Raw genomic sequence first — 10540 nt, forward strand, 5'->3', positions numbered from 1 at the left:
CTTAAATCAGGTGTTCTGGTTATGCAAGAATACTCAGATGAGTGTCTGTGGTCAGTATGGGGCAGTGAAAAAAGGGAAGACTCCACCTTTGTCAGTCTCTCCTTCAATCCTTGTCTCCCCCCACAACCCCGTATGTATCTATCAAAAACATTGGCTTAGACTGGGGAAAACGCTTTCGACACTGTATGCCATGAATAAAGTTTTGAATGTACATAGAACTTTGTAGTCATGTCTGAATTTATATGGAAATGTGTATGTTTGTGTGATGCATTGATCAGTCATCTATTCAAAAGTTCTCTTTATTTCCCCCTGGTGGACATTTAAAAGTACCGCACCTTAAGGGAGTCAACCTCAAAATTAAAAAAAAAAAAAAAAAAATCCTTTAGAAATGGAAAATATCAAAATACACTGCCGTTGTGGCTATCAAAAACATAGAGTATATACACAATGAAAATGCAGCCAATGCTACCCTGAAGTCAGAGAAGAAGCATACACAAACTCAAAGCTCAAATATGGTCATTCTCTCTCTCACTCTCACTCTCACACACACACCCCGAATCATGCTCTCTTTTGAGACCTGCTATAATGTCCCTTAACACATATTTTTATATATACACAGACACACACATACACCCATTCATAAATGCACTTGTCCTGCCCAAAGTCTTTGCCCATGCTTTGCTTTGCCCTTCTCATCTCATCATATCTCACATAGCCCCTCCCACTCAGCTGTCCTTCTCCAGTGTGGCAGCAGTGGCCAGCGTGACTGTGGTGACTGGCTGTCCTGCGGCCGTTGCCAGGGCAACTGTGCTGACGGGTTGCCCGATGCCATGCAGCTGCACCCGGGCCAGTTTCTTCTGCTCGCACTCCGTCACCAGGCTGTTGAGCTCAGCAGCGCTGTAGCCAATCAGAGTTCTCAGGTCACAAACAAATTTGTAGACGAAGCGCTTGCCCTGCACTTTGCTGATCATGTCTCCATCATAGTAGTATCTGTGAGAGAGAGAAATTCAGACACGGTGTAGTGAGACATTATTGGACACGTTAGAAAAGGATATATAGAGAGACAGTCATAAATCTGAGAGAAGAGCTTACATCTACAGGCTGTAAACCTCATGCAGCATAATGACCAATACCGTTCTCTCTCATTCATAAATGCAATTTATAACCTGGATTATTAGATTGATTAAAGGCATTACGGCAAGTATGAACTCACTACACAAAGAATGATCGCACAGACTGCTTAGCACCCTATTAAGTGTAAATAAACATCATAAAACGTACACTTAAAGAACTTCAGATTAACAAATTACTGACACCAAGTAAGGTAGATCAAAATGCTTGCCAAACATTTCTTACTTACACCCTTAAGGTGATACAGGGATATAGATATATATATATATATATATATATATATATATATATATATATATATATATATATATATATATATATATACACACACACACACACACACACACACACACACACACACACACTTTGAATCATTTTCTCCTGTTGTGGGTTGTAATTCCAGCAGCAGATGTTCCCCATGGGCCACATTTAACTGTGCCTAGACTTGTTTTTAACCACACTGAAATAAAACACTGCATCTACTCTATAACAAAAACAAGGTTTTAAACACACCTGAGGGCTCTGCTGAGCTTCTCATAGTTCATGGTGGGTTTGTTCTTCCTCTGTCCCCATTTCTGAGCCACCAGTTCTGGCTGGTTGAGTTTGAACTCGCCCTCCTCCCCAACCCAGGAAATGCAGTCCCTGGCATCCTTATCAGTCAGCAGCTCTAGCAGGAATTGCCATAACTGAATTTGTCCATTATTACCTGAGAGGAGTGACACAAACAGTCATAATCCATAAAAAGAGTCAAATTCTTTTCATTAAATAAATGTTTTTCAGTAGATAAAATGTGATCTGTGGTAACAAACATGAACACCAATCTATATCATTATTAAAAGAAATCTATGACAGTTAACATTTTTAAACATCATAATTTTTAATTACAAACAGTGAAATCTAAAAAATTTTTACATTCAAGGTTTGTGACTGTCTGTTACCTGTACGGTTTCCAGGTGAACTGCGCTCCTCTCCAGAGATGCGTGGAGCTCGGGGCACTTTGTTATGCTTCTGCACCTTAATGGTTGTGGGTGTGACCTGTTGTACAGGCGCAGGGATGATCTGCACAGCTGGAGGCCAAGTGAAAGACAAGTGGAAATTTAGATGAAAGTGGTCAGGAGAGACCAAGCCTTCCCTCACGTGAAAACAAATTAACCACATAATATTATATATTATCCAACATAACTATAACTCTACACATACACACAACCAGTCAAAAGTTTAGACACACATTATCTTTATTCCCACATTTAATAATAATAATAATAATAATAATAATAATAATAATAATAATAAAGTCATCAAAACTCTGGAACTATGGGAATTATGTTCTGATAAAAAATCCAAAATAAATCAAAATAATTTAGTATTTTAGCATCGTCACCATTTATTCCTAGAATTTCCAGAAATGTATTCTTGACATTTTCTCAACCAATTTCTTGGGGAATCCACCCCCTGAGATGCTTTTTAAACAGTATTAAAGGAGTTCCCGCCTACACTGGACACTTACTGCCTGCTTTTCTGAATATTTTGCTGCCCATTTAAAGAAATAAATTTTTATAAATAAAATGTTAGAAATAAAATAAAATAAAATGTTTCTAAAGAAAGAAATGAATATGTTGGCACAATTATACTTTTGTCTACAACACCAATTTCAAACATTTTAAGAACTTTTTACTGGTAGTGTATGTGTATGCACACACACACACACACACACACACACACACACACACACACACATACATACATATACATTATACAGTGAGGGAAAAAAGTATTTGATCCCCTGCTGATTTTGTACGTTTGCCCACTGACAAAGAAATGATCAGTCTATAATTTTAATGGTAGATTTATTTGAACAGTGAGAGACAGAATAACAACAAAAAAATCCAGAAAAACACATGTCAAAAATTTTATAAATTAATTTGCATTTTAATGATGGAAAAAAGTATTTGACCCCCTCTCAATCAGAAAGATTTCTGGCTCCCAGGTGTCTTTTATACAGGTAACGAGCTGAGATTAGGAGCACACTCTTAAAGGGAGTGCTCCTAATATCAGTTTGTTACCTGTATAAAAAACACCTGTCCACAGAAACAATCAATCAATCAGATTCCAAACTCTCCACCATGGCCAAGACCAAAGAGCTCTCCAAGGATGTCAGGACAAGATTGTAGACCTACACAAGTCTGGAATGGGCTACAAGACCATTGCCAAGCAGCTTGGTGAGAAGGTGACAACAGTTGGTGCGATTATTCGCAAATGGAAGAAGCACAAAAGAACTGTCAATCTCCCTCGGCCTGGGGCTCCATGCAAGATCTCACCTCGTGGAGTTGCATTGATCATGAGAACAGTGAGGAATCAGCCCAGAACTACACGGGAGGATCTTGTCAATGATCTCAAGGCAGCTGGGACCATAGTCACCAAGAAAACAATTGGTAACACACTACGCCGTGAAAGACTGAAATCCTGCAGCGCGCGCAAGGTCCGCTGCTCAAGAAAGCACATATACATGCCCGTCTGAAGTTTGCCAATGAACATCTGAATGATTCAGAGGACAACTGGGTGAAAGTGTTGAGGTCAGATGAGACCAAAATGGAGCTCTTTGGCATCAACTCAACTCGCCGTGTTTGGAGGAGGAGGAATGCTGCCTATGACCCCTGGAACACCATCCCCACCGTCAAACATGGAGGTGGAAACATTATGCTTTGGGGGTGTTTCTCTGCTAAGGGGACAGGACAACTTCACCGCATCAAAGGGACGATGGATGGGGCCATGTACCGTCAAATCTTGGGTGAAAACCTCCTTCCCTCAGACAGGGCATTGAAAATGGGTCGTGGATGGGTATTCCAGCATGACAATGACCCAAAACACACGGCCAAGGCAACAAAGGAGTGGCTCAAGAAGAAGCACATTAAGGTCCTGGAGTGACCTAGGCAGTCTCCAGACCTAAATCCCATAGAAAATCTGTGGAGAGAGCTGAAGGTTCGAGTTGCCAAACGTCAGCCTTGAAACCTTAATGATTTGGAGAAGATCTGCAAAGAGGAGTGGGACAAAATCCCTCCTGAGATGTGTGCAAACCTGGTGGCCAACTACAAGAAATGTCTGACCTCTGTGATTGCCAACAAGGGTTTTTAAACCAAGTACTAAGTCATGTTTTGCAGAGGGGTCAAATACTTATTTCCCTCATTAAAATGCAAATTAATTTATAAAATTTTTGACATACGTTTTTCTGGATTTTTTTGTTGTTATTCTGTCTCTCACTGTTCAAATACAACTACCATTAAAATTATAGACTGATCATTTCTTTGTCAGTGGGCAAACGTACAAAATCAGCAGGGGATCAAATACTTTTTTCCCCTCACTGTGTATATATATATATATATATATATATATATATATATATATATATATATATATATATATATATATATATATATATATATATACACACACATACATACATACATACATACATACACACACACACACATACACACACACATATACATGACCATATTGCTGCCTTACTGCTGGTTGCATAACTGACCACACAGATCATTTTTACAATACTGTCGATAACGAAGAAACAAACTCATTGTCCAAGTTTAAGTTGATCAGAAGCTGTTGCATGTACTGTAATTAAAATGTCATGGAATGGATATTCTTACGTTGGTCAATAGTGACTGTAGCTTCCTGTCCCTGCTCCTGACTTGCCAGAACATCTGCATCAAGCGTGAAAAATGCATATATGAAATAAAATATCACATCACAGACACATTCACATCTTATACAGAAGAAATGGTTTACTTGAAATAAAAAAATACATATAATAATTAACTTATAACAATACTCATATAAAATGCACATGTGCACACTCATGCAGACATCAGATACTCACATTTGCGCAACAGCTCCAGGTGGCTCCAAAGGATCTCTCCATTGGGCACTCTCTGGAGAAACTCCTCTTGACTGAAGGCGCACAGTTGCCGACCCGGGATGTGGATGCCTCCAACCTCAATCTCCTCAATGTTGAACTCCTTCATCACCCACACGGCCCAGTGGATCACCTGATCTGCCGTCCATTGCACCGGGTCTGCCACAATTACAGAGCAATATTGTTATAATATAGTATTTGCAAATCAGTCCATACAGGAGTTTTTTTTTGCGATGCTTAATCTTGCTGTGCCTTTTTGGGGGTTTTTTTTGTGGAAAACTACTTGAACGGGCAAATCTGCAATTGCACGTCTTTCGCAGTGGTGTTTATAGGTAAATGAGACCTCTTTAGCTATACTCATGTACCTAAATCATTTAAACTAGCAGTTATCAAACCCCTGTTTAAAAAAACCTGACTTCGACCACAGTCCATTGTCTAATTATAGGTCAATATCAAATCTCCCCTTTATCTCCAAGATATTGGAAAAGGTTGTAGCACAGCAGCTATGCTCGTACTTATATTGGAATAATATTTATGAAATGTATCAGTCAGGATTTAGGCCTCATCATAGCACAGAGACAGCACTGGTTAAAGTGGTAAAAGACCTACTACTGGCCTCTGATCAGGGTTGTGTCTCCTTGCTTGTGTTGCTTGACCTTAGTGCAGCTTTTGATGATACTGATCATACTATTCTCCTTGATAGACTAGAAAACATTGTTGGCATTAAGGGAACAGCCCTCTCCTGGCTCAGGTCTTATTTGGCTGATCGGCATCAGTTCGTAGATGTAAATGGAGACTTCTCTATGCATACTGAGGTAAAGTTTGGTGTTCCGCAAGGTTCTGTTTTAGGCTCACTGCTTTTTACTTTATATACACTACCTCAAGTCAAATTATTCGTAAACATGGAATTAGCTTCCACTGTTATGCTGATGATACACAGTTGTATGTTTCAGCAAAGCCAGATGACAGACAGCAGCTTAGTAAAGTTGAGGAATGTGTAAAGGACATTAGACACTGGATGCTTATTAACTTAATCTTACTTCTGACAAGACAGACGTACATGTACTAGGACCACGTGCAGCTAGAAGTAAGCTTTCTGATTACATAGTAACTCTGGATGGACTTTCTGTTTCATCACGTGCTCTAGTAAAAGACCTTGGTGTGATTATTGACTCCAGTCTTTCATTTGATGCTCATGTAGATAATATTACTAGGATAGCCTTCTTTCATCTCAGAAATATTGTTAAGATAAGAAATATAATGTCACTACACGATGCAGAAAAATGAGTTCATGCTTTCGTCACCTCCAAGTTGAACTATTGTAATGCCTTACTGTCTGGATATTCCAGTAGGAGCATGACCAAGCTCCAGTTAGTCCAGAATGCAGCTGCTAGAGTCATTACTAGAACCAGAAAGTATGACCACATCACCCCTATCTTATCCACACTCCCAGTAAAATTTCACATTGATTATAAAATACTACAATTGACCTATAAAGCACTAAATGGTCTCGTGCTGCAGTTCCTGGGCGAATTTTGGCCTTTTATGATCTGCCACGCCTACTTCAATCAAAAGGTGTAGGCTCTTTGTTGGAACCTCAAATAGTGAAGGCTACAGCAGGGGGAAGAGCTTTCTCTTACAAAGATCCACAGTTATGGAACAGCCTTCCAATTAGTGTTCGGGACTCAGACACATTCTCAGTGATAAGTCCAGGCTGAAAACATATTTGTTTAGTCGAGCCTTTTGTGAATAGTTTTTTTTTCTTAGGTAAAGGAGCAGATCTAGAGAGCTCACAGGCATAGAGTGTTGTGGTGAATTGGGATGTCTAGATGCTGTTGTCCCAGCATCCAGACACATGAAGTCATATGCTGCTGCTGAGGATGACCCCACATAGTGCAGTTTAAATATCACTGAGATTACTGAGGATGGTACCACTTAAAACCCATAAAGATGGCTTTGGCCCTCAATTCATAAGAACAGTTATGCTATGGTGGCTAGGACTACAATTGTAATGATAGATTTAGGACTGCAATTGCCACAAACAGTTTTGCACTTAAGTCTCATCAGTGAACAGTGGAGATGTTCAAAAAAACAGACTTTATGTAAAAACTGTAATGAATTTTCCTGGTTACACAATTGCACTATTCGACCATGTAGTATTAGCACATTTATAGAAGGGATTTATTTATCTATAATTGCACTATCCAGTGTCAACCAGATGAGAATGGGTTCCCTTTTCGATTTGGTTCCTCTCAAGGTCTCTCTCAAGGTTTCTCTCTCATATCGCATCATATCGAGTTTTTCCTTGCCACCGTCGCCTCTGGCTTGCTCATTAGGGACAAATTCATAAATTTAAAATTTAGATTCTGAACTGACGTATTTCTGTAAAGCTGCTTTGGGACAATGTCCATTGTTAAAAGTACTATACAGATCAAACTTAATTGAATAGAATTGAAATATAATTGTAACTGTGGTGTGCCTAAATTTTTGCTGGTGCGCCTAACTTTTTAAAGTGGGGAGCACCAGTGCTACCACGTAAAAAGGTTCATTTCGAGCCCTGAAATGAAACACGAATTTAAGCCAAACTGAATACAATCTTCAAAATTTCTACAAACACAATTAACAAAAAGTAACAAGAGCAGCACTGTATTTATCTGAATAGCACTTGTGATCCATACAACTATATAGAAAAAACCTCAAAAGCTACCATATTTATTTTATATAATTAATAATCACTGTCAAATGTGCAGTTTATTTCTTTTTTGCGCTGCCCTCTTTTTTAGCTAATACTAGCTAGTTGTTAGCATGATACAAAGTGTACCATTTGCAAGTCATGAAACAAGCCGTTAAATCAAGAAATATGTCTAATTTTATTTGTGGCATGGTAGAATCATACAGTAAAACATGGTCTTGTGGGCCTAGCACTCACCATAAGGAATACTGAGCCGGACCTGCTCCTTGCGGTAGCCCTCCAGTGCGGCTGCCCATCGGGTCACCTGTTCAGAGGTCTCATCTGCAATGGCAGCTCGCTCCACTGCTATCATCTGACCATCCTCCACCAAGTGAGCCTCCTCTCCTGTGGCTGCGTCAGGATCTATCACCACCTCCACTGTCTCTACTGGCTTTACTATCTCCAGTATGTTCAACTTCTCCTCACCTACAGGACCAGCGAGCATAGCATTAGATTTCAGATTCTAGAAGAAAATGAGCAGGTAATGCACAAGTGAAAGCACATACCTGGTTTGGTGACGATCTGCACACTGAGCTGCACTGTGCCATCAGTCTTCACACCCTGGTCAAAAAGGCTGTGGTCAGGGTGCAGCTGCGGGAAAGAAATCAAGGATGAGTTCAACTTACTCTTTCACACACACACTTCTAGAATGATGGGTACAGTGAATGTATAAAAACCCACGTGGATGTCCTGCAGACAAATATCATATCCGTCCAGAGCAATCTGTAGTCGGGGCTCCAGCAACTTCTTCAAGTTACCAACAGGCTCATTGATATCGATGTCCTGAGTGATGAGATCGCTCGCTGTGATGGTCTGCTCCTCGATTCTACAGAAAGCACATGCATGAACAGAACATTAGAATGACACACAGCAAACACTGATTTATAACATTCTGCAAAAGCAAGGACAAGCTGGACAATCTTCACAGCTGAAAGCAGGCATGAGGGGGAAAGAAAGAGACAGAGCACAAACTCACCCTTCTTCTAGGCATTCTTGTTTTTCTTGTCCATCAATCTCAATCTCAATCATCTCCTCAGCCTCACTTTTTGACATTCTACCAGTGATATTCAGTCACCTTCAAACCAAACAGAAGAATTAATTCATAAAGAAAAAAGCGTCAACGATAATAATTCAGGAAGAAAAAAAAACTACTTTTTAGAATCCAGTGATATGTTTAAAGTTTTTATTATTATTATTATTATTATTATTATTATTATTATTATAGATAATATACATGCCAGGAATGCCTTTGTGGCTTTGTTTTAGGAAGCAGACCGACGTGTCAGCGGTGAACAGTTAAGTTCCTCTAAACATGGTTTATTGTGAGCCTCCATGGAGGGAGCGGAGAGGAGGAGACTGCTGAACCACCGAGGCGCCTCTCTCAACCCCTACAACTCTCACGCAAAACCGAGGCCTGGGATGTGACTAGGCCCATCACGATTATTTCCTATCTAACGGACATGTACATGCCATAATAAACGTTCTTAAACCATCCCAAAAACTCTGATCCGCAGTACTTTGTTATTATTCGGTAGCTTAGCACTGCTAGAAGGCGATGGTTTGAAGAGCGAGGACGCGCGAGAACATGCAAACGTAGTTGCCATATTGGAGTCGTTTTGAGTTTCGAAATATAACACTAAAATTGTGTAAACGGTGACTTTGGGGAACTTTTGAAACTTTTAAACGATCGCCACACATCGCACTTTTGATTCAGGAAAGTTAGAACGGAAATGGAAGAAACGGAAACAAAACAACAGAAGGGCAATGTAAAAGCAGCCGGAAATCCTGGCGAAAAAGTGCGCGGCGCTGTTAGACTTCCGAAAACGGGCTGAAGAAACGGGACGCCGCTGCGCTCGATCTGATCCCGTTTAGACGGAAAGTAAATGTAGTCAGGAAGTGAGGTAACGATATTTCAGTGTTCTTAAACGCTCGATTAAATACCTGGTCTTTGTTTACTGCTGAGCTTATCAGGACAACACGCTAACGAGAAAACAGACACGCCTGATAACTCGGCTAGCTAGTTAGCCACCCGTGTGACAACGTAAAGCCAGGACTTTGCTACTTCACCAGCCGGGACTGCAGGTGAAGAAGAACTTCTTCTTTGCAGCAGATTTTGGTAATCCCAAAGACCACAGTTATGTGTCACACCACGCTGAATATATATATATATCAAAGATAAAACTTCACCTGGTATGAAATCACTTATGGAGTCGCTACGTGGGCCGTCAACATCCAGTGTTAGCACAGCGGCTATGTGGCTAGCTAGTGTGAATGGTAAACTCTCGTGATGCTAACTAGCATTAGCCAATAGTGGAATTTCAACAAAAAGCGGGAAACACAGCTCAGGCCAGAATTAACAACATAACAGTACACAGTTAGATGATTAGATTCAACATAAATGTACGTTTTAACTGCAGAAATATAAACGAGTTGTATCATACTTTACCTTTATTTGGTAATGGTAAGTGTTGTAGCTTTTAGAGTTGTGTTGTATTTTTTTCAGGACTTGGGTTGTAAGCGGCTAGCTTAGTGTGTGCTAACTTCACTAAATGTTCATGCTAGTTTTCAGTGAGCGGTGCACTGGGGGCGGGGATGTGGAGGAGGCCTGAGCCGGGCTGTGTGAACTCACAGCTCAACAACTCGGTTTATTTCACTTAAAACTGAGTCAGTAGTGTTTACTGACACCACACACGGTGTACTGACGGGTTTTAGAGACACGCTTTCACGAATTCACACTCTTTACACAA

The 10540-nt window shown here is 40.2% G+C and overlaps 1 protein-coding gene across 3 annotated transcripts; it reads right to left on the reverse strand.

Annotated features, from left to right (window-relative positions):
* Positions 1–281: 281 nt before the first annotated feature.
* Positions 282–10402, reverse strand: gabpa (GA binding protein transcription factor subunit alpha). Of its 3 annotated transcripts, none has more exons than XM_017469799.3 (10): positions 10240–10402; positions 8770–8868; positions 8475–8619; positions 8300–8384; positions 7992–8219; positions 5027–5221; positions 4797–4850; positions 2070–2198; positions 1645–1837; positions 282–990 (listed from the first exon to the last, which is right to left on the reverse strand). In XM_017469799.3, exons 2-10 carry the CDS (start codon positions 8844–8846, stop codon positions 726–728), a joined length of 1371 nt encoding a protein of 456 aa, XP_017325288.1. In that variant the 5' UTR covers positions 8847–8868; positions 10240–10402; the 3' UTR covers positions 282–725. The 3 variants fall into 3 exon arrangements, with proteins under 3 accessions (XP_017325288.1, XP_017325289.1, XP_017325290.1); XM_017469800.3 differs by lacking the exon at positions 10240–10402 and adding an exon at positions 9981–10212; XM_017469801.3 differs by lacking the exon at positions 10240–10402 and adding an exon at positions 9032–9545.
* Positions 10403–10540: the final 138 nt, after the last annotated feature.

This window comes from Ictalurus punctatus, chromosome 6, assembly GCF_001660625.3.
Source record: "Ictalurus punctatus breed USDA103 chromosome 6, Coco_2.0, whole genome shotgun sequence".
In the NCBI taxonomy this organism is placed as follows: domain Eukaryota; kingdom Metazoa; phylum Chordata; class Actinopteri; order Siluriformes; family Ictaluridae; genus Ictalurus; species Ictalurus punctatus.

Bases quoted from the DNA above. Each gene is read 5' to 3' on its own strand.
- gabpa (XM_017469799.3), bottom strand. From the start codon at position 8,846: ATGTCAAAAAGTGAGGCTGAGGAGATGATTGAGATTGAGATTGATGGA. The intron at 8,220-8,299 runs GTATGTGCTTTC...CTGGTCCTGTAG, and splicing joins GCAGATCGTCACCAAACCAG to GTGAGGAGAAGTTGAACATA. The intron at 991-1,644 runs GTGTGTTTAAAA...TCTCTCTCACAG, and splicing joins AAGCTCAGCAGAGCCCTCAG to ATACTACTATGATGGAGACA.